Source organism: Struthio camelus, chromosome 6 (assembly GCF_040807025.1).
Source record: "Struthio camelus isolate bStrCam1 chromosome 6, bStrCam1.hap1, whole genome shotgun sequence".
Classification (NCBI taxonomy): domain Eukaryota; kingdom Metazoa; phylum Chordata; class Aves; order Struthioniformes; family Struthionidae; genus Struthio; species Struthio camelus.
Window position 1 is genome coordinate 9111508 of NC_090947.1, and position 24873 is coordinate 9136380.

The 24873-nt window shown below is 38.1% G+C and overlaps 1 protein-coding gene across 16 annotated transcripts in view; it reads left to right on the forward strand.

Moving 5' to 3' along the window:
- Positions 1 to 845: 845 nt before the first annotated feature.
- Positions 846 to 24873, forward strand: part of ADAM23 (ADAM metallopeptidase domain 23) — an 85626-nt gene continuing 61598 nt past the window's right edge. For 6 of the 16 annotated variants that reach the window (XM_068948062.1, XM_068948064.1, XM_068948074.1 and 3 more), the window contains exons 1-3: positions 914 to 1319; positions 2311 to 2537; positions 12665 to 12741. In XM_068948062.1, coding sequence (XP_068804163.1) covers positions 1142 to 1319; positions 2311 to 2537; positions 12665 to 12741 — 482 coding nt within the window. In that variant the 5' untranslated portion in view covers positions 914 to 1141. Of the gene's footprint in view, positions 1320 to 2310; positions 2538 to 12664; positions 12742 to 24873 lie in introns of all 16 variants that reach the window. The other 10 variants (XM_068948066.1, XM_068948067.1, XM_068948073.1 and 7 more) reach the window with 2 other exon arrangements.

The following is a 24873-nucleotide window of genomic DNA, read 5'->3' on the forward strand; positions in this document are numbered from 1 at the left end:
GGTGAGGAGGTGCTCCCTTCTCTGTGGAGGGGCACGAGGCAGAGCGCTGGGGGACTTAAACCACTGCACTGAGACTGGCCACAGCTCGTTTGTCGAAGCTTTGAACGGCCGTGGCGTTCATGAGGCAAGTGGTGCACACGCTTTGCTGCCAGGGTAGGCAAGCACAAGCGCAGCGGGTTGAGGGTGACCCAGGTGCTGTGCTGTTGCTCGTTAGGCAGCTGGTGGGGGCTTGTCGGTACCTTGCGCAGCGTGTGAGCCTGGGTGCACCTGTGACTAGGAAAAAATGACTCCAGCTTTGCTGTGTGAATTATGCATGTGAACCCCATGGCTGACAGTTACCTTAGAAAAAAACGTTGGTCCATTTTTTTTTCTTCCGGGCTTATTTATGTAAATGCATGACTTTGGCAATGGGGTTTTGTAAATATGAGCATTCCGAATTGTAAAGCGGGATGGGAAAGATGGACGTCACCCACGAGGTTACTAATTAGTCTTAGGCTAGAGCACCGTGCCGCGCTCGAGGTCAGGAGAGGAAACCAAACGCCCCAACGGGCTAGGCAACAGCGGGGCAAGAAACCAGCCGGGGGCTGACAGAGGGACAGCGCGTGGCGCTGCGGCCAGCGAAAGCGAGTATGATTCCGCGATGCGGAAGCCCGAGGGGCCGCGCGCGACAGCAGGAGAAAATCCTCTCTTTCGGTATTTGGGGGTGGGGGAGAGGCCGCCGCCGCCGTGAGGACAGGCGGCAGCAATGGCGGCTGCCTCAGCGCAGCACAACGGACAGCGGCCGCGCCAGCCCCGCCCCGCCCCCCGCGGCGGGAAAGGCAGGTCGGCGCGCATGCGCCTCCTCTGTGTGTAGGGGGGGCCGGGGGACGCGCGCGTGCGCTCGCGGCCGTTAGCCGCCCGCCCTCGCGCTGAGGTAACGGCCTGCCGTAACGGCGGAGCGAGGAGCCAGACGGGCGGGGAGCCGCCTGCCTGCTTGCTTGCCCCCGCCCCGCCCGCCGGCTGCCGGGCCCCGCTCTGCCCGCAGGCGCAGCCCGTCGGCGGTGCGGGCCTTTCTCCTCCTTCTTCCCCTTCCCCCCCCCCACCCGGAGCCGCGCTGCCCCCCGGCCGGCCGCCCCCGCGCCGCCCTGGGGCGCTATGAGCCATGAAGCCGCCCGGCAGCAGCTCCCTGCGGCAGCCTGGCTGCGGCCGCCGCCTCCCTACCGCCTGCCGCCCCCCGCTCCTCGGCCGCCTCGTCTCGTTGCTGCTGCTGCTGCTGTTCCTCCGTGGCTCCTCCTGCCCCGGGGCCGGCGCGGCTGCGGCGGCCGCCGGTGGGTATGACGGTGCGTGCGCGGCCCGCTGCCCCTCTTCCCCGGCCTCGCCCTCTGGCGAGCCGCCCGCCGTGGGCTGGCAGTGCGCGGGTGCTCCTTGGTGTGCGTGTCTGGTGCTGCGGGCGGGAAAGGGCTGGGGGGCTCGGGCTGGGTCGCGTGTGCTCGCTTGGTTGCAAAACGCGAGGAGAAAGGTGTGTGGGGGGGGGGGGGACACTCTGCTGGAGCCCGCGCCGCTGCTCTCTTTTAAGTAGAGGATGGTGTACGTAGAAATGCGCTGGTGAGGTATGCGACAAAAAAAAAAAAAAAAAAAAAAAAGACCCTAGGTGGCTTTTGCGTGTGTCAGTGTGTGCGCGCTTGGGATCCGCCAGGGAAGCTAAGCTGTTCGTTTGGCGTTGGGTGTTTGTGCGTGCTTTTTGGTTATTTGCCTTTGACTGGGACTCAGGTGGCACGTGGAAGGTGGACGTTGGTTGACTGCATCTTGAAATTTGAATTGGAAAGGATACAGGTTTTCAGCTGAAAAAGACGCTGAGGAGAAGGGCTCTTACTATTATGTATAAAGGAAATCGATTACCATTCGGTGCACATGAACTCTGAATTCACGTTGTCTTAGGGAGCGTGCAGAGTATTCCTAGCCTTTTTGAAGATGTGTATGTGGTTTTGTGTGTGTGTCTCAGAAGAAAAGAGAACTTAGCTAGCAAACGAGTGTGCAGGGGATGACTGCATATCCATTAAAAGTTCTTTTCCTCTTGGAGGCTGAAAGGTATTAAAATATTTATAATCAATGGCTGCATGTAAAAACATACAGGTGTTTAAATAAGTAATGCTATTTCTGAAATCAGTTTATGTGTGGAAATGAATCAAGTCTAGCTCAGTGAGTAAGCTCTATTTGCTTGAGTGAATAATAAAATATTAGACTATTGTAAGATAAAATATATAGCTTTATTGTATGGAGATAAACATATTCTGCAGTCCGATTTATGGCTGGTCTATCTTTCTTCCTCAGACCTGCATTGGAATGAAACAGCAGGTAGTATGGAGGGAGCACTGGCAGAGGAAGAGCATACATTTCAACAGAATAAAAGCAGTAATAGTAAAAACAACAGCCACAGCAACGCAATCCAGAAAGAAATCACACTGCCTTCAAGACTGATCTATTATATCAACAGAGACTCTGAAACCCCTTACCATATCCTGGATACTAGAGCAAGGCACCAGCAGAAACACAACAAGGTAGGATGAAAGAGGTTTATCTGCAGAATTTTGAAAATGGTAGCATGTAATGTGTAACTCTGTTAGAATGTTTTATTCTGCAGATCTCTGAGACTTAAATGTCCTTGCCATCGTTTTTAGGAATTAAAGGAGGACAAGTAATTAAATAAGAATATGGTTCCCCTTGTTTTAATTAAAAACAATTATTTTAGATTTCAGGATGGTTCAGAAGCTGAACTGTAGATAAACTGAATGGGAATTATGCAATGTTGGCTTCTCTGATCAGAGTAGGTTCTAGTATCTTAACTTATGTTATGTTATGTTATTAGCAACAAAATGCTCCTTTCAGAATAGTTCTTGACTACCCAAATTTCTGCAAAGGGTATATTTCTTTAGGATCCTTAACTTAAAGCATGAGTTACTTGGCTTTGTGTGTGTCATGCGCTACCTAGTAAATGCAGTTCTTGTTTCCTTCTGGTGTATGACCAGTGAAAACTACTGAAAAGTTCTACCAGTTTTTGTCAAATTCCACCCTCCACCCTGAACGCCTACATTTTGCAATTTTTAGTGAGAAAAAACCTTGCCTGGATTTGCATGGGAATGAATAGTTTTGTGGAATGACTAGGTAAAGTAGTAAATTTGTTCTATGCTATATTGCTTTTGAGGTACTTGGTACTTAAAATGCTGAAATAGGATAGAATAGTTTAAAGAATTTACTTCTTTCAGTAGATTATAAGATAGTATGACGGTAAAGAGGACTTATTTAGGAAGAGACTGACGTGGTAGAAAAGAGAGACATTGAAGTAGATCAGTGCATGTGATTTTATTGAAATGCTTCGCTATAGTGGCGTTCCTACCTATTGAATTACATCAGATTTTTTGAAATTTTAGAAGGTGAATTTATTATGCATTGTAGAACTGTGTTTTTTTGATAATTTATTATGTAGCATTTCAGACATGGAAGTGAAATGTGGAGTTACTCTTTAACTTTTAAGAGAGAAGCTGCAGTTATGCGGTTTTGATATTTTAATGAGAAGAAAGGTTACTTCCTAGCTTATTGAACTTGAATACCAGCATGTGCCATTGGGTGCAGCCACATATGGCAGTATCTTACAAATGGCACAGAAAAGCTGTTCCTCTCTTGGAAGATGGAGCTACTTAAAAGAACACTACAGTCAGAACTAGCACTGTATCTCTTTGAAATAATGGGTGGTTTTTGTTTGCAGAGTGGTTAGAAATGTTTCTCCAGATGTTATTTAGCAAGCAATAAGCAGTGAGTGGTAAAATAACCTAAACAGCCTTCCTTCCCTCATTTCTCATGCTGACTGAACATACTCTGTTTATGCGAACTCTAGAAATATGGGAAAAATGTAAATCCTTAGAAGTTGTATTTTTTCTTCTGAAGCTATTCATAAAAATGTGTTAGTATTTCCTTTCTTCAAGTTCTTTTTTTTTTTTTTTTTGGCCTTTTAAAGTGAGACCACTCTTTTCAGTAAACTTAAAAACACTGAAGACTTTCCTTCTTTGGAGAGGGGTATGAAAGAAAGGAATGTGCAAGCTTGAAGTGGCTGCAGACCTGCCTTTGAGAACGGTGCTTCCTCCATGCTTCTACATCAGTTTTTGGGGGCTTTTGGGGGTTTTCTTTTTTTCTGGGGCGGAGGGAGAATCCACAGAAGAGAATGTTGGCTAATCTCTTTACTTACCCAGCATTCCCAGAAGAAGATTGCTTGCCATTGCCTCTCCTTCCTTTGCCCTACCTTATCTCTGCCTGTTAGGGTAAAGCTCTGCAGAAATCAATGCTGATGGAACTGGCATTGATTTCCTTGGGTATGCTTAGTGCTAAGTTCTCCTTTCTACTCGCTGTGTCCCTTTTAAGCACTGCGGACTGTTGACCCTGTAGTGGTCTTGCAGAAGGTTCTTTAAGCTTGATGCTTAAAGAGAGTGTGTCGTTACGTTGATTTCATCCTTCTAGCATGAAACTTCCATTGCTTTGATCCATTTCACTGAAGGAAAGGGTTGATTATTTTCCTTGACTGGACTGATCTTGCATCTCCTGCTTCCAGACCGGCACAGAGCATGCACGATTTTTTTTTTTCCTCCTGACTCACATCTTCTGTCTTTCTCTGCATGAAATCCTTTATTCTTTGCTTCTCTGTCTATTCCACCAATAACGTAACAGGCAATATTTTGGTTATTTTATTCTATTTAATGTTGAATGTTAAACAGATTAACATTCACCTCTGTAGAGCAATACTTGAGGAAAAAAGATGCTGAGGATGCAAAATGGAAACAACCTATAAAGAAAACAGGATGCAATGGGAATGTGAAAAGTGTGCAGGAGGGTTTTGATTTTGTTGGGGATTTCTTAGTATTTGCTTTTATCTTTTCTCAGAATTAAAAGCTGCTATAACTGCTATATTGTAATAATTCTGATTGTGAGATTTTGCTGTCTCTCATGTTGTTAATAAAAGGAAACAACCAAAATAACTTTATAGCTGGATAAAAAGAAACCTATATTTAGGACTGATTGTTTGCATGTGAAAAAAGCACAGAAAAATATAATGGCCTTATGTAATATATACGCCCTGAGCAGCTAAGGAAAAAAAATACTAGGATTTTTTTTTGTTGTTTTAACTACTCATGGAACTGTGCATCCTTTAACATGTATCTCCTTGTCAGCCTTAATGTACCATTTATAGGAACATGATTTTAAACTAGTCCCTAACTACGAATATTATCCAGTAACCCCTTTCTATGGATCTTCATTTTAGTAACTAGAGGAATATAAGCCTTATGGATAATTGTGGGCTTAGTCCTATGAATGCCTTGGAAATGCTGAGTCACTATAAGGAGAGAGAATAGTAGAGAAAATTGTGTGCAAGTGTGAAAAAAGAGATATAGCTAAAGAAATAGGTAAAATTACTTAAAATCTGTTTTTCTTTGGAAGTCTCTTTTTGAAAGTAAGGATCTGCAACCTTTGTCCTGAAATATATGTAGAAATAAAGGGCTAGACAAGAAATCGCTATACCGGAGAATCCAAGGTTTAAATAATAAATTATTTTCTTAGAACTGATTCGCTTTATCCTCATTCTGTTTTTGAATTTGTTGAAATACCATCATGATGAGAGGGTGTATGTGAGGTTGTAACAACAGTTGTTGTTACAACCTCCCTCTCTTACCTCTTGTTCTTCTAAGAAGCTTTTTTTCACTCTTGACAAAAATGAATGTTCCCCGTAGTTTTGAATAAGTGAAATGGTATCTTTCCAGGTGGAGAGAATTCTAGTGAATAATATATTTTCTCATAATGCTCAAAAAATATTTTGAATATTTGGTGCTTGGAGGTCCTAACATCTGTATACCTCTGTTTCCTCATAGTTGAACTAAGGCTGACTGTTTTCTTGGAGATCTTCTGAAGTTATTTTTAGTGTGAAAAGCTTAGAAATGAGCATCTGTTTATAAAAAAAAAATACAGTAAAGAAGCTCATAAAAATCTTTAAACTTCTTAAGGAGCTCTGAGTCATCTGCATTCTGCAGCTGTGTCTTTCTAAACTCCTGCGAGTGGAGGTAGCATTTTGAATGAACCAATAGCCCCCTTATCAGCCCTGATGACTGCTTGGATTCATGTTTGCAGTCCGCATACAAATTTGTTAGGACCTAATGGGAAGACTGCATGGCACACAACTTGTCACAAAATGCTAGGAGCAAATCCTTATGGTGGCACAACGGAAAAAGCTGACAGCACAAGATCGAATCTCAAGATTATAGGATGGCCAGGGAAAAACAACTCAGGGCAGTCTTACCTAATTGTGAGTGGGAGAAAAAAGCTTGAGCTGAACACTTGTGAACAAAAAGGATGCATCTGCTGGACAGTTTCTAACTTTTTTTTGATTAATAAAATCTAAATTCTCAAAGTGACAGAGAATCAGTGTTGTTTATCTGTTCATTCATAATTCTAAGCTGTTAATGTATTTTTTGGTGGGGGGGAGGAGAGGAGGGGGGTTATATTTTAAGAAAACTGTTCTGCAGATCCTAACAACTGAAATAAATGTATTGTAGTAGTAGTTCTGATTGTGAAGATATTTCTACAGTTCCAGCCCCCAGAAATCTTGTATTCATTTTGTGGCTGTTTTCCATGGAATAAACACTCCAATTGCTGCTGTTCAGCTCAGCTGTTTGTCATTTAAATAAAGAAAACATTTCTGCTAGCCTTAATGTTGTTTGTTTTCTGCTAGGTTGCCCTGTTTTAAAGGGTGAGAGACCAATAGGTCTCAAGATCTCCTACACAATTTTGTTGGGTAGCATACCAAAGCTTAGAGGGAGGGTATCCTTAAGATGAAAACAACTATATCACAGCCCTTGCAGAAGAGGTGTTACCTGTTTTGTAAAAGATGAAAGATTACAGTTAACAGTCTTTGAGGAGACCTCGTGTGAAGTCTTCGGAAAATCCAGATAAAAGTCCTATGGATTAATTATTGTTACTCTAGAATAAATGTTCATTTTTAATTCCCATATAACGAAAACTTCAAAATATTGAATGAGCTTCATGTGGCTTATGTGTAGGAATTTAATACACCGTCAGAGGATCATTGTAGTATTTCAACTTGGTTTGCACCTTTTTTTCTTCAGAGTCTTCTGCAGCAGAGCTTCAGTTTGCACTACCTGTGAACTGATGCTTTTATGTGTACTTTTTCTTTTTTTGATTCTACATTGAATTTATATTCAGGCAAAAAGCTTTTTTGAACTCCAGGTCTTCAGTAGTCTGACTAACAGGGGGGTTGAAATCAGTCTTCCTAACTTCTTTGTCTTCTGGGAGCAGACAGGCACCTTCCTTTTCCCAGCTTCTTTTCGAGCGGATCTATATCCATGTTTCCAACTGAAACATGGGTCACAATATTTTTGTAATTTTTTTTTTTTTTTTAAATTTCTAGTCCTCTAGTTGTCAGTTTCGGGCAATATCCTATAGAAGACTTGAGCTCCTACAAGTTAGGCAGTTCAACACTTGCACTTGTTAGGCCCTTGTCCTGAAGTAAAAGAAATCAATTTAAGTTTGTAGATTCTATCTAGCATTTATGGGAAGTTAGGTACCACAAAAAAGTGATCCAGGATCTAGATACACTAACTGTGGAGTGTTGTGAAAAAGACCTAGGGAGGGATCTGGGGACTCGGTGAGGAGCTAATATATAGCAAATCATATTGATGTGTAACAAATTTTATGGGTGCTATCATCAGAAGAAAGGTCTAGATCAAAAGAAATGTTTTAATAATGTAGAATCCATCTGAATCTGATTTAGGTTCCTAATTCCAAAATGGTTTCCAGTGGGAACCTCTGCTCATTTTCTGAAATGAGAGAGCAGTTTCTGACCCTTATTTTAGTCAGCAGAACCACCTGAAAAATATAGATTTCTAAAAGCAGTGATCTTATCATACGGAGGTCAAATTTATATGAACATAGCAAGAGACCTAAAGGTGATGCTGGTCAGTTAAATAATACTGAGAATGTTACATTTGTTTAAAAATTTCTGACAGAACTTTGAATTTTTGAAAGAATAACGCATTTTTGCATTTGGAATAGTTTTATCATGAAGAGAGCAAAAACCAATATTGTACTTTACGTTTTGTGATGATAATTATAAAATTCCTGAAAGCCTGGCAACTGTGAATTATGGACGAATGATACCCAAGCATAGTCATGAAAATGATAAAAGTGTTCAAGCTGTGACATAAAACAGTAGAACTCAAACTGCGAGTACGGCTTCCTAATCTGTACTTATCTTGCAAGTTACAGTAAGCTAAAGATTGGTTTGAAAGCAAGTGGAATTGTTTGCTTGTATGGATTTTTGGCTTAGAAGAAAGACTGAGAGATTGTGCTTTGCATGAGCAGCTACAGCGCTTTTAGGATATTCCTAGTGCAAAGAATCTCTTATCACAAAGGCTACACTAGCAAGCTGGGTTTTCAGAACAGCAAGCAAAGACTTTCACTTTCTTACAAAATTTTACTTTAATGGCAGGAGAGAAGTTAAATACATTTTCTGATGTTAAAATATTGAAGATATTTTACACTTCCTCAACCAACTCCTATGTCCTTAATCAGTAAGTCTTTACTGCAGAAAAAGTTGATGTAATTTTGCAGCTTTGCAGTTAGTGTAGCCTGTGGCAGTCAAAGCAGGCACCTCTGCAGAGGTTTTTTAAATGGTAAACATTTATAAAGCAGCTTAGTCTCTCGTATGTACATAAGAATACTCATGCATGTGCAAGCACATACTTGTATGCAGGTGGTACAAGTAGAAGATGTGTAATATTTTTTATATATAGTCCATATGTAATCTCACAAAATGAATATCATTCTACCTTATATTCTTGTTGAATTTATATTTCTGTGTGAATCAGAAGAACGCATTTCAGATTATACTTTAGGCATTATGTTAGAGTGCTGAAAAGTAGGCCGGTAAGAGAATACTGTAAAACAGTAAAGCGCATAGGAGAATCCCACAGATATTTTTCTGAAATGCTTGTTCCTGTCATAGTGATACATGACAATTGTAATGGCTAAAACACATGGTAACAACTCACTGGTAGCTTTCTGTGCTAACTTTTTACAGGAAAAATATCTGTTTCAGGATGAAATAGTCTTATTACCTTAACCTAACTGTTGGCTCATAGCTTTCGTGAGTGACTATATATTATTAACTGACTTAAGCAAGATCTTTATTTTACTGCAGCAGTGGAGTGTCACATTTGCCTAAATTCAAAACTATCTTTTTGCTAAACTGCAGAGATAAGAAGCCTAGTATTTTATAACCAGTGGTTAGAGCGGAGTTTGGTGGAGAACATGCCCTGCTGCAGTGTAGCAAATTACTGTGTGTCAGCTGCTTTGCAATAATTGCCTATGTGTACAGACTCTGCATCTGTTGTAAGTGAGGCACAGTAATAGTTAGCAAATGGTGTTTTTATATACAGAATTATTGTTTTCAGAAATAGCAGTCATGTTATATCTAATCCTACATGGTGTAGGATTCTGGTGTAACTCTAGGCAGAGAATACAAGTTACTTTAAATAATTTTAGATTGCAAAGGAAAAGGAGTACATAGTTGATGGTTTAGAACCTTCAAGAGAGGATGTTATACCTGTATCACTGGATTAACTTGATTTGATGTAAGAAAAGCTATAGCAGATCAGATCAGCGGCCCTTCTAGCTGACTTAATGAACAATCAGTAACAGATGGCTAGGAAGAATATGTGAGCATAACTGTCGTGGAGTACTGCTTCCTGAATGGTCTCCCAGCCTCCAGCAATTTGTGGCTCAGGGTCTTTTGGGAGCCAGAACTTGTCTTTTGAATTTAATAGCCCTTCCTTGATGGAGTTTCCTGTCTTTAGCTTATGTGGTTTTCTTTTATAAGCCCACATCAATTTTTAGTATTCGTGATGTCTTGTGTTTCAGAATTTTGGAATGTTTCAAAGGCTGAATATGTTATTGTCAACACACCATACATGCTTTTCAAACGTGTTTTATTATTTGAGGTGATATGTCATCCTCCATGTTTCAGCTTTTTCTGAATCAGTTAAGTGGCTTAAAACGCAAGTGTTAAAATATGCGTTTTGAATCCAGCTGAGTTTGTTAGGGGAAGTGAAAAAAATGCTGTGCTAGTATCTGGAGTGTTTGGTCGCTTTTGATCTTACTTTTTTGTTCACCTTGGCTAAGTGAAGTGTTTTAGTATCACTGGTAATTAGTATTGCTTCTAAAAGGACTTGTAAGCCTCATTAATGATAAACTACACTGAATAAATCCTGATTGGATGGTCACACTTTGGCATATTATGTACTGATGTATGAATGTTATGGAGATATGTATCATAAATCTGTAAATAATTATTTTACTCTAAAGGAAACGATCTTTATTGTTTTTATGGAAAAATACAATATACTCTCCTTAAAATTATTGTATTTATCTTTGATCAGGAGATGATTTTTGAAAAACTTCTAAACTACTGTGTGTATGTAAAACACAATAAAAACTAGGTGCTTTAAGAAATTCATTACTTACCATTTTTCATGTTTCAGAATGATCTTAATGGAATATTACGTAAATTTTAAACTTTCCAGGTAGTTAATACTGAAGTCTTGTTTGTGACATACATTTAAAGACATTAGGTCATAGTTTTAGGTAAATGTTATATAAAGAGGAGACTCAAATAAGCAGCTCCTGTAACTCTTTAAGTGGGATCTTTATGGGATAAAACTAATCACGAGCGTTTTCCCGTAACAAATTTTCAGATATTAAAAAAAAATCAGCTTGTATGTTATGATGAAAATGGAACATATTCTGAGGTTTTTGTCATGATTACTTTGGGCTACTTTATTCTTTAATGATTGAACACATGCATTGTAATGAACAGGTGTTTGAAAAGCTCCTTCTGTGGCACTTGTTCCTTGGTTTCACTGTGCGAACAGATGAAAGTGGAGCAGGAGCTGAGAAGGCTCTTGTACTAGGGATGCATTTGAACTGAAGTACTGTGCTTTCTTTTTTTAATGTAGCTTTCATCCTTGTGACAGATCCTTTCCATCAAATCACCTGTTTGTCTTTATGCTTCAGCTGTTTCACTCTGGTGATTCAGAGCAGCTGTAAACTCAGTTCACCTGGCCAGTGTTATCTCACCAATTTGGTGAACTGTTGAAACAGCCCTTAATTTAATAAAAGATGCAACAGAGAGAGAAAGCTGATATAGTTCACTTCTGTTTTATTGTAGCTCTGTATGGTAATACTATTTTTAAATTTCTTGTTTAAAAATCTTGTACTTTTAAAATAAAAAACAGGTTTTGGATGAGGGCTTGTTTAATGGTATTAAAGATGGTTAACATCTAAACTACACCCTTTTTTTTAAGAAGCACGGACAAGAAATCCTGTGACCATGTTAGTTGAGAGGGAAACATTACTTTTGGGGGCAAAAAATGTGACCCAAGAACAGATACACAAGAAGCATCCCAGCTGAATTTAGATACTATAGCAACCCTTGGAAATGTTTTTCTAAATTGATATTGAGGGCTTTTATTAAAGCTGATGAATACCTTTGCTGAGAAATATGTTGGAAGTCAGTGCTACCCTGCGTAGTGCAGGGAATGGAAGAGGAACACAAAGAATTTATCCTTTGTGGATAACTCCAAAAGAAAACAAAATTACGGGCTTTGTAGGCCTTAAAAGCTAACCTTCATATTATCAATGTTTTGCTAAAAGCTAGCTAGAACTTTATATCATTTTTATGACGTATCTAAGGGTCCATTGTGGTGTGTAACAAAAACTAATATGGGTCTAATCTCTTCCTGCCTGCCTGAACCCTGTCTTCACAAAAACAAATTCTTGCATTGTTTCCTTTATTCTCCTTATTTTTCTAGAAAACAGATGCATACATTTTAAACGTTTTTGTCTTCAATCACGACAGTGTAGAAACAGTGGGTTAAAGAATACAATCTAATTATTTGACAAAAATTGAATTTCCTAAAAGTTAAAGTTAACTCCTTATGTGAGACTAGCTAACGGGTGTTTGTGCTGTATGTTAAGCCGCAACAGTCTTTTATCCGTTGGTTTGATAACGTTGCCAAATACAAGGCCTTTAATTGTGAAGGGATTACGTTGAAGGAGACCTTCATAACATGTTATACAAGCTTTAATGTGACTTTATATTTGAAGGCTTGTATCACAAATACTTTAATTATTGAGGCCTTTTAGTGTGACTGAATTCAATAACATAATTAACAGAACAGTCTACTGTATTGCTTCCATACCCATCTGGCTTTGGCAACAAGACAACATAGATAGTTGTATGAATTCCCTAAATCCTTCTTTTTGATTATTTTTGTAAGGAATGATTGTTCTGCCTGTATGTTTGCAAGTATACTTTTCAGGTACTGTGTGCTTCTCTCACCTCCTAAAAAGCAAATCCTTTTGAATCTCAATTCATTTCATAATTTTCCCAGTTACAAGGGCAGAGGTTTCAACTTCCTGTAAGATTCATGAAAGTAAGCATATTTTCTATAATTATGTTTTTCAAAGATTTTTAAGGCAAATATTTGCTGCATATAAAACTTATGATTCTTTTGAAAACTTTGATTGTTCTGCAAAACTATATGGTACTGCTGTGTGTTCATGTTTACAGGCTGTACATCTGGCCCAGGCAAGTTTCCAGATTGAGGCCTTTGGCACCAAATTCATCCTTGACCTCGCACTGAATAAGTAAGTGCTCAATTTGAGGTTTCTTTCTGTTCGGCTCTAACTGTCGTTAACTTTTATAGTACAAGACCGGGGCACGGGCAGTCCTGAGATCTATGGAAAACCACCCTGGTATCCAAGTTTATTAATACAAAACAGTATTCAGCTTATTTTAAGCAAGGTAACCCTTACCTTACTGACATCCATAACATAGCCTTAAAATTTTACCGTTCCAGAAAAGTAATGGTATGTAAAGATGGAAAATACAAAGCAATAGTTTGAGCCCTTAGGAACCTGAAAGCAGTATTGAAGATTCAAGGTTTTAAAACTGACATTTACTCTTAAATTTGCAAATGATCTTTGTATTAATACAAGTTCAGTAATTGTATTTATCATTATAATTATGACTTAAAACACACAGTTCCACTGTGATTAAATTACTGACTGTTAAAATTTAGTGCTACTAGTTTTTGTGGTAATCAAAATAAAGTGATAAAGAATAGAGAAATTTCATTTTCTATATGTTTTGCATATAGTAGATTTCTTTATGTTTTGATGTAACAGAAGTAATTGCAGAATATGTGCCTTTTACTAATGGTCCTACAAGTTCTGAACCTTTGTGAACATCTGTAATAAAACTATGATAAAATACAATGAAAGCACTTCATGTATAGTAGAAAAATGTTGGTAGTTGTCAGTAATTTAGTTTCCATATAGCCAGTTTCCATATACTAAGCTTGGAAATATTGTAGAAGAGAGATTACCATGAATAATGTTTCAGAAAGCAATGTATATATTAGTCTAAATTATCTCTGCTTAAAGTGTAGTGAAATGTGCTTCAGCATTTTGGACTGTGGATGGAGCTATTTGTCATCATCTTTACTGTTTATTTACATGTCTGTACTGGACTGATCCGGGACAGTAATATGTATTTTCAGTTTCTGTCTTCTGGATGCCCTTTACTTGGAAGCAGCAAGGACTAGATGTGTATAACTCTGTGATTCACGTTCTGTATTTGTAAAAAGAGAGCTTTCATTACCACTAGTGCTTGAAAGTTTTCTTTGACTTATGGATGAACTGTCACGTAGATGGATCTTACTTTAGTTGTTCAGGTTGGTGTGTAGTAAGTAATATTGTAAATACCTATAAGAATGACTCGTCTTTAATGACGTAGAAAACATTCCGTCATTATGCGCGGCAAGTTTCTTATGGAACAGGAGTTTTAATGGTCTGGCTATATTGAAAGTTGCAGCTGGAGTCTGTTTACCAGTAAGATAAACAACTGTAGATAAGTGACAGGTCCGGAAGATCTGACTTGTAATACACATCAATGTCAGTTTAGTTGTTTGCATCACATCTATTTATATCCTTAGCATGATTTGCATGATTTTTGAGTTAGGCTTCTCTTGCAGCTCTGTCTTTTAAAATGTGACACAAGGTTTTTAAGTGGTTGGCAGAATATGAGATAGTACAAAGTCAGGGGATGGTAGGCAGAATGGAAAGAGAAAGCAACCTTGAAGACATCTGTGTTCTGTATCCCCTGGAAAAACTATGTTACAGGGGAGGACTATGGTGTTTTGTGAGAGTTGGACCCATGCAGAGTAATTCCAGTAGGATAATAATGACGTATTTGTTAAGGGAAGCTGAATCTGGTGGGCTCTAAGATGCAGGGGATTTCTCCTTTTGGTCTGCTTGCTGCTCTTTCTGTTTGCATGTGGTTGAATGTCTTCAAGGCTATGCTTGAGTGGCTCCTACCATGGCCCGTCAGTCAGTGACCTAAGAATTCTGGCCGATGTTCTTGTCTGTTATCTCCTGTTTGTTAGGGTTCATGCATGTGGGTGTCTGTTACTCTTCCTGTCTCTGATCCTAGTCTCTTATGCTGAATGGCCATTAACCAAATATCCCAAAACAGATATCCTCACGTTTCACATATCCTTGTAATGCTAACCATCTTCCACCCCTGCTGTTTCTGACTGATCATGTTCAACTATTTATCTATTTTCTCTCCAGAACTCATGCTAATTTTTTTTAAAAGTCCCACTTCTTTACTTAAGACATCAAAATTGTACCTCATAAGATTTATGACGTCATAAATCATAAACACCCATAGGCAATGATTTTAAAAAGACCAGTCTTTGTATCTCTATTATATTTAAGTATTCAGCAAAATGCTGTCTTTTGCTACAGTGTTGGCTCATGCTCAATTTTAGTTGGCAGTTGTTCTGCTCATACTACTAAAGTCTTGTGAGAAGAAAAGACCTAAGAACAACAGGGCCATAGACTTGAGCTGTTACATCCTATTAGCCAAAACAATCCAGTCTCTTGCACGTGGGATATGTACTCAAAATACAGAATAAGCTTGAAATAAGTTGAATGTATACATATGTATCAGTTACTCTAAGGTGAGTTAATGTCACCTACTCTGTGTGTGTGTATATTCTTGTTCTGTCAGAGTATTTTTGTCTCACTGCTTTTTTTTGGCAAAGTTCTTCAAGTGTATGAAGCTAAAATCAGAGAATGGTTGCTACCTAGAAACACATTCTAGATTTAAGTCTTAAGTTTACCAGAGTTGGAATCTGTGCAGTTGTCTACTTTTTATATTCTAGCTGTTGTTTAATAAAATTGGATATTCAGTTACAAAATCTAAAGTATTATCAATGCAAGAAGAATGGATGGTAATCTGAAAGTTTCTGGGCTTCACACGAATATGATTTTAGTTTAGAAGAAATAACTTGCTCTTTTCTATCTTGCTTTAGTGCAGCAGGACAAGCATAGATTGAAGGAAATACAGCCTGTCAAATAAATCTCTTGAATCCGATGTGTGGAGGCAATTCAAACTTAACGATTTGTATGGAGCTTGAATGAGTAATTAGCTCTATCTGTTTTGCCTAAGGCTTGTGGTAATGCCCTTAGGTGTTAAAACAAACCAAATAGTTTGTTATCATAAAGATCATTGCTGGTAGTTTTTGCTGACAAGCCTTGGAAAAAATTAGAGTTTAGATTAGAAGTTTGTACTCTTTAACAAGGTGGGTTAACTCTGGACTGTTCTGAACTATCAAACACCTTGCCCTTTGTTACACTTAAATGTTTGACCAATTTCATGCCGTCAGCCTGATGTCATTAATGACATTAATGCATAATAGTTGCGGATATGCAGATTATGCAAATAACTTGAATAGTGATACTTTTTTCTCATCTACAATGATTTAAGTAATGTTTTTAGCTAATGCTCTTAGTACAAAAATGAAAGATAATTGGATGCTAGTGGGATAAAAATCCCATTTGAAAAGTAAAATTTTTTATAATTCAGCTATGATTGTTTGCCCAAATTGGATACATTCCATATTCAACAAGTAACATTTATATAGCATTGTTTTAACTCCCAACTTCTAAGAAAAAAATCTTTAAATATATGCATTAATTTAAAAATAGTCTTGTTTTTTCTTCAAGCTTAATGCTGTCAGTTAATTTGTGTAATCAATGCATTTGTATAATCAATGATCTGTAGTACATCTGAACAATTTTTCATGTTTTGTTTCATTTATATATAATATATGTAAACATGTATGAGGTGATAACAAATTATTCTCTAATGATCTCTCCTTAATCCCCATATGTAAGGCTTTTATGTTGTTACTCTTCAGTTAAAGGAGAAGTATTTCCATGTGCAACTGTTACGTTTTAAGCTAGCAGTTTTTACATTCCTCTGCACTACCTGATACAATTAGAGAGAAACTATATTATCAAAAGCAGTGAATTAAAAATATCTACTTGCTGCTTTTTTAGAGATGTGGGTAGTTAGCTGCAGTGTCTTTGGCACAGAAACAGCAGTTTTTGGCTGATGGTTTAGCACCGATCTCTAAACCAAGAGCCGTGCTAGAGCCTTCCTCCTCAGGGATTCTAGAGGTTGAGGCAAATACAAGCAGTAGGAAATTCAGTATCTCAGCAGGATAGAAACAGAAAGCAGAAAAAAAAAGAAAAAAGATGAAAACATCCCTCAAAATATAAGTTTTTTGGAGAAGAGGAAAACCACAGAAAAACAAGCAGCCCAGATTTTTTCAGTTTTTCATTCTTTTTCCTGTAGAAATCCACCTAAATTTTGAGGAGAATAGATTCTCTTTTCAATGAAAAGGTTATTGGACAAAAAAATCCAGCATTTTTGGTATGAACTGTGGGAAAAAAAAGTTTGACCATTAGATGACATAACTATTTGAGACATTAAAATACGATGACACTTGTGAGGAGCTGAAGTCTCAGGAAGGTTTTTTGGGCTATTGTGTGGGCTCAGAACTTCTAGTGTCAAATGATTGATACGTGTACCCTCAAGATTTTTTTATCATGTAAGATTATAATATCTGTATCTGCAGTTTCCGTTTCCAGTTCCTGAAGAAAACTTACATGTGGAATATTTTAGCAGAATTTCTTTGGTCTGCTTTATAGGTGATATTTAGCTTGCATTGAAGTATGCAAAGCTAAAACAGATTCTAAACACTATAAAAATAGCAAACTATGGAATTTTAATATAGCCTTCAGATTTAACTGATTTAAAATGAGTTCAGAATTCTGATGCTCTACAGTTGCAAGATAGCTTAAGAGATAATCCCGTTCTCATGTGTATCACAATTTGTTTATAAAGAATTTGTACTAGTAGCTGTAATGCTTCTTGTTTGCTTTATTGCTAGATTTTGTTTGTTTGTTTGTTTGAGAAGCTTGAATTTGATGATGATTTGATGGAAGAGTATACTTCATTGTTTCATATGCTACAAAAATGTTTCTTAGTTTATTCTTTCAAAGTGTTTTTCTGCAGTCTTGTTCCATCCTTACTGGCATGAAGACAACACTCATTTTAACTTAAGAATTAGGAAAGTGGAGATACAGTATGTTTAATGTATTTCAAATATATCTGTGGAGAGAGACCCTGAATCTGAGATGGTATCTGTACGCTTAACTAGATATTATAAGTAGTCTCGCTGACCTCATTATGTGTAAATCTGTGCAGACTGGGGTTATAGCTGACTGCACATCTCGTTCTGATTTTTCTCAGGGACAGAATAGCATAGATGATGCCACCAGAAATCTGAGGTGGGAATGAATTCTGGGAAGCCCGGTATCATTTAGAAGGCCAGCTGAGATAGTCCTCTCTGACTTTATAAGATCAGGAGTTTACCTCTTAGTGAGGCACTGCATTATAGCCAATCTTATCCATCAGTCTAAAGCTCGTAAGTGATGTTAGTTTTTGTGTTGTACCTTTCCGTAGGGATGAATTTCACTTGAGAACAGCCATGGAGAAGATAACTTTGTTAGCGTAATTTGGAAAGCAGTTGAACAGTAACTGTATTATTTGAGAGTCTATTTGATTCTTACTTGTTTTTCCTCAAACTTTTCTTTAAAGAACCTGGGAAAACTAGTCATAACTTTTCTAGGAGGAAAATTCAAATACATATAACCTCTTCTTAAATGTAAATCCAAACATATCTGGTAGTAAATGGATCCTGTAAGATATACAAGCTGCATAAGTTAAATATGATAATACTACTCTGGCAAACTTAACTCTATTTTTTTTTAAACTTCTGCTATAGATGGGATACAAATAATTCATTATTAGGATTGTACAGCGATGTAGGTGCACTCTTGTGAATATGTGCAGTCTTGAGAGTCTCAGCTGTAGATAACAGAGCTTTTCTGCCTCGTTTACCAGTCGCAGGCCCGGGACTGGAGGCAACTTGTTCGAAGTTATCATTCACTTCAGTGGGCATTCCGCATGCAAAAAGACTTAGAGACAGATAATAAATCCTCTGCATGTTTTTTAAGACATAATAATGTGAAGATGACTTTCCTTTGTCTTTGCAGCAGTTGTAAAAAACTAATGATGTGAACAAGCTTCCTTCTCAATTATTGTATTCAGCCATAAATTAAAAGAAAAGCGGTAATCATGAGTACTGTAATACGTTAGTATTAATCTATCTTCCTTGAATGGTTATTACTGTAATTTTGAGTACTTGGTACGATTCTCTCGTAACTTCAGCTGTTCTTTTCCATCTTGTCACTAAGGTTGTGATAAATGTGTGTATTTTATATTATGGGTGCATGTGCATTTATACTCACTGTCTTCTGTTTTGTACTCATTCACTCCTCCAGGAGTGCAGTAGGAGATAGCACAAATCCTTCTGCCGCTGACCAAGAGCTGGAAAGTTTCTCAGCAGTACTCTCAGCTCCCTGTTGCCTGCCTCTTTCATTCCTCCTAGGATGCTCCAGATTAGTCTTTTAATATTTTTTTCTTCTTTTTTGATCCCGTTTTTCTTCATCTCATCCCCTTCTCTTTGGCAAATGCTTATAAAGTAAAGAGTGTGTATTTATTTCTCTGTATGTTTTATGGGAGAGAGCTTATAATTACAGCCATAGAAATTATGTTGCAATGTCTGATTTTCAAGCACTTACGTTTTGGATTCCTCTGCACTAATTAAGTAATACAGCTATGCTTGCTGTGCAGCGCCTGGGTAAAGTTGTGCTTCATAAAAGGACTATCCTGAAAATCTTTGACTGAGTGCAGCACCAGTTTCAACAGAGTGTGAGAAACCAAGCTTTGATTAATTTGTTTGAAATCCCACCTGTTTTCTTAATGTTGAATGTTGATGCTCTTGAAGCATGTTACTGCATGGGATCTGGGAGCCTGTGGATTGAGCTGTCTTCAGTTCCTTACAAATTCTTTAAAGAGGACATGCTGTTTGTTTTTTAAAATGCAAGCATTGGAGTTCTAAATGTTAGCCCTTTTGTCAGACCACTTGTTTGGGAAGTGAAAAGGCTATATCCTGTGTTCTCCTCATTCGGGAGATGCTCCAGTGTGGGCCTCCCACCTTTTTAACCCAGCTCTTGAATGTCTGCATTAGAAGAAATCAAAACAAAACAAAAAACACCAGCTCCTGCATCTAACTTGGATTTTTATTTCAGTAATAAGAGTTGGTTTCATTTGGAACAAGACGTTTGGAGTTTTTTCAGTGGGCACAAAGTAGCAGCACATGTTGAGCGTTCAGCCAGTTCTAAAGAGGAAAAGAAACCCAAGCTTCGTCTGTGTATAGAAAGCTTGATGTAAGTGATGGCAGCCTTGGCATATATGATTACCACTGAATGAGAAATTCTGGCAGGGACAGTATCCCTCAAACGTACATTACAGGTTAATAAGATTCCTACTGGTAATTAGAAGCTACCTGTTCTTTCTGCAAGTGATGAAGGAAAGGAATTGATTAAAAAGCAGTGTTGAATGAGCTTGAACAGCTGTTTAAAATCTTTATTTTGTCAATTGCTCTTCTAGACAAGTACTCTCATGGCAAATTATGTTGAAGAATTTGCTATAACACTGTCCTCATATCTTTTATAATATCATCTAGCAGTTCATTTTTTCAGATCCTTTAAGTAACACCTGTTTAAAACAGTTTGATCTTCAGTGCTGTGATAAAGGGAAGTCTGGTGGAAAGTAAGAAAGACAACATTCTCAATATTCTGAAGAACTCTTCAAGCTCTTGCTTTCGCAATGGTTGCTGAAGCAGCCAGCAAACTGTAGTATGCTCCATTCTCAAAAGGAGAGTTTCAGGATATAATAAGAGAAAGGATGATGAGGAAATTTACTTTCTGAAATCACTTGGAACTCACTCAAGGATTCTGAGGGGGGAAAATTATTCCTGAAAACACTCTGGTGCTTTCTGTGGTATAAAACTTCAGAACATGCTTTTCCTTAACCTTTTCCAAAAGGTCTTTTCCTCATTTGAGGACCTCTTAAAAATACCCCAAACATAGGGAATTACAGTTTAATAGAATCTGTTGTCAGTTCATCCTTTTCTCTTTTGGAAAAAGACAACCCAAACAAAAACGCACAAAGAACAAGAGCCAGACAGTGCATGCAGTGATTTTTAAAGGGGTGCACTGCTTACAGTATAGAGTGTAGAATCATTATGATATTAACAGCAGTAGTGAGCGGGGTACTTCATTTCATTCCGTATTACAGAGAAATTGACCCATACATTTCTGTCTGCGTCATCAGCGGTTTCTTTTAATTGTTTTTAAACACAGGTGATTGATTCAAAGCGTCACACTTTGATTTTTAAGCTTCTTGAAGATTGTGTAAGAAGAAATAGTGAAATTTGTTGCATTAAAAAAAATGCAATGTATTCCTTCCTTCCAGGCACTCTAGTCAGAGCAGCTTCAAAAAGGCAGCAGTCAACTAAAGATTACTGCAAATACATAGTAGAAACTTATTTAATAATAAATTGCCATATTAGTTGTTTCAACAAAGCTTGCAGATATAGTTGATAATAGAAACAAGGCTATAGACGGCCATTTCATTAGAGGATTTTTTCTTAATGATCTGTCATCAAAATGCTGTAGCAAGGTCTCGATTTCTTTTTTGTATCTTTTTGTGCTACTAAACTGTATCTGTGACGTAAATGGACAAAAACATTGTGTGTGTTTTCTGTCATGTAATTCACAAAAATGTTTTAAACTTGATTGCTCGGTCACTGGTATTGAGCTTGAACCATCTCAGAGTACTTTAAAAACACATTGATTGGTAGTAGGCTACCATAAAGATAACTTAAGTGTGCAAGGAAGATACTTCACTTGTAGCCTGATTTAGGCTTCATACTATGCTCTTGGAAGATAAGTTGGTTACTTGTGTATGAGACGGTTTTTAGTCATTTCATAGGCTATACTTGGCCAAAACAAATGTTTTCCTAAGATTAGTTGGATGCCAAGCTGAGGCAAGCCACTTGTTGCTCTCCTGCTAATGGCAGCTGCAGCAGTGGAATGTGTGCCGGGGAGGTGGACGTGAGCTCTTTGGAAAGGACACGTTGCTCAAACAGCTGTCCTGTGCCTTCAGAGAAGGCAGCTATCAGGAAGGGCATATCCCTTTGCTGCTTATTTTGCTCGAGTCTAAAGCCACTCTCAATATAATTTGAGTAGAAGAGCTAATAATGTAGGGCAGCTCAATAAAAACAATTACTCAAGACAAACAAGGAGGGAGGTAACTATAAAAAAGGTCGTAGCAGACTACACCTTTTTTCATGAGTTCCTTCTGCATGTCTGAATTTGTGTTGCAATTTGATATAAGCATTCATTGTAAAGCATCATATTAATGTGTCTTGTGTCTTTTTTTTTTTTTTTTCCTCCTTTTTTTGGTCAGTCATTGGTCTAAATATGTCTTTGTCTGGTGTGGCCACTACTTATACAATTGTTTCAGTTAAAGCTTGTGCTGTTTCCAGTGCTCCTAATTTTGAAAAATAGATTTGCCATAATGGATGCATTTCTGCTGAAATGTAAGCATCAATTGAAAGGTGAGGGAGCACAGTACAGTGCAGGCACAGCATGTTTTCTAAAATTCAGAGCTGCCTTTCAGAGGTAAATTTAGGCATTCTCTAATTTATACAAAGGGAAAAGAGTTGTTTTTTTTTTTTTTTTGCTGAGGAACCCTATTTTGTGTATGTGTTCTGTATCTCATTCCTCAGAAGCTTGTACTTCTACGTGAGCCCTTAAGTACTGTATTCCAGACTTCTTTTTAATGCAGCCTGCATACTGGTGCCCATTACATCTACTAGAGGAGTGTGTGAAATTATAGCTCTTCTGTGCATCTGTCTTTCATGCTGGAGAAAATGGTTAAAAATTATTTGGATTTGTGTTCATGTTTTTATGTTTTTTTCTTTGTTCTTCAAAGAATTTCCCCTTTCTGTTGTCAAATTTAAAGGTAAAAACTTTAGTGGAGAAAATATGCAATAGCAGTTCTACACTTATTTCTACAGCCTTTATTACTCCTGATGTTAGGCCCCAGCTTTAGCAACAGGTAGATCAAGTTCTTTTACCCAAATTCCGTCTTTTTCTTTGCAGCAGCGGTGGAACAATTTCACTGAATTTCTTAGTCCTAGTCTGCATTCTGTGGTATCACGTTTCAATATTAATCACTTATAAGAGTATAGAATCATATTACAAATGTCTCTGTGCTGATGTTACTGTCCATCTAGAGAGCAGGACTGAGACTAGTTTTATTAAAAGAGTAGTCTCCCCATACCCCTCCTCCCCCAAAAAAGGAAAAAAAAGCTCATGGTTGTCACAGATTTGTAGCATATGTTGAGGGATTTCTGGACAACTGGAGGCAAGATATTCTTTAGGATATTTGCTGATGTAGAATGATACTTGAAATAGGATAAGTTGATATGAGCTGACTAGGGCCTGAATAAATATGATGCCCTCTTTGGTGTTCTTCCCTTCCCCTCCATTAAGCTATAAGGATTTCAGAAAATGAAAGAAACAACAGACAAACGCAAATATCTGTAAGCGGTCCAAAGTGTGTGGTAGGTGACTGGCAAAAATCATATAACAAGCAAGGTAGAGGCATAATTTAAGGAGATGTCTACTGATGTCTTTCAATTAGGTGTTCAAAATTCTAATTGCCCTGTGGTAAATGTTATTCCTTTGCAGTATGTTGATAGTTATATGTGACAAGCTTAAGAACATATTAATGGTCAGAAACTAGTGTTAAGTATCTTTTTGTAGAATAACCTCATGCTAGCTGAATGGGTTTGTGGAAGACAGTAGCCTTGCTATAGCTTCTTAGCCTTACACTGACTTCTAAGTGGTAAGATACTATGTTACATTTAGCAGAAGGGTGGTTCACAAGTTAAAGGTACGTTTTGTTGCAGCGTGGCATTTGGGAGGTATATTATGAATAGCAGGCCCTAATTTTCCTTGGAGGGAATTTCTCAGTATAGAGAATATCATCTATGTGCCTCATATCCAGCTGGTCCATAGGGATGGTAAATCAGCAGTGAGAACAGTGGAGAGACTACTGGAAAAGCCAGTGTTTGCTGTATCCTTGCTTTATACTTGTAGGAAGGACTATTCCATCATAAGGATATCATGTCAGATACCCTATCCTGTGGGGTATTGTGTTAATTACCTAAAGGAAGAATCCCCTTGGAGCTGGAAGTAATGAGAAGGTAAAGGATGGAGTAGGCTGTCAAATGAAAGAAATAATTGAGTTGCAGTGGCTCAGCTAAAAGTGCAAAAGCACTGGAGAGCACTGAAAGCAGTTCTGAGGTCAGACTCACAACATGAGTAGAAGAGGGCCAAAAAAGGAGGTGAGAGAGTGTGCTAGATTTGGAAACACGTAGATCAGTCCTGTTCCTGGCATTGGTTTGAAGATCCAGACAGTGGATTCAAGTAGAAGTGTCTGTAAAAATGTGAATCCAAACAGGCAAAGTGTTAGTAATCTCAGGGTCTGTAGGTGTCTTCTGGGATAAGTACTTACTTTGTTGCTACTAAAATAGGAAAGATAAAGCAACCAGTGACACTGGAAAAGAAGGTTTTGATTTTAGAAATGAGCTGGTACTGATTTGAAATTAACGTTTTTTGAATGTAAGCTAAGGCAGGTTTGTAACAGAGAAACCTATGACCTTTGCATGTAGTATTATCAGGCAACAAGTTTAAGCAAACAACTTCAAGACTAACTTTCAGCTAAGAAAATCTTATGCAGTGTGAGCATTGCTTTCACAAGACAAGCAAATTTATTACTAGTGTGTCAGTTCAACTTCACTTAGAACTGCTGTATGAGACTGTAAATTCCGTCAGTGGGCTGCACTGAAGGATTGAACAAAACCCTACAGTTATAAACACAGAATAATTAAGGTTGGAGTAGGTTTCTGGAGGTCGTCTGGTCCAGCTGGTTCAGATTGCTCAGGGCTCTTTCCAGTTGAGCACAGAGATTTCTCAAATTCTTTGGGCCCCTATTATAGTGGTTAATCATCCTCGTGATGTTTTTTTGTTTGTTTACTTTGTTTGGTAACTTGTGTCCAATGACATTTTCCCATTTTCCAGCTTGTCAGTTGCCTCTAGTCTCGTCTAGACCATCGAAGTAGGTAGTTGAGGACAGCCGACCTTATGCTTTAGAATAACCATGAAAAATACAAAGAAAAGGACATTATCAACACTTAGAAGTTTAAGTACTTTGTATATACATTTCTCTTTAGAAGCGTCAAACCTTGCCACACTAAAGATACTGAGCTGTTTGTATTATACTCAAGAGCTTATGCTATTTATGAAGTGTTTGTATTGTTTTGCAGAAAATTTTTGGTTTACCATGATCCAAATAGAGAAAGTTAAAAATGATTTTATACA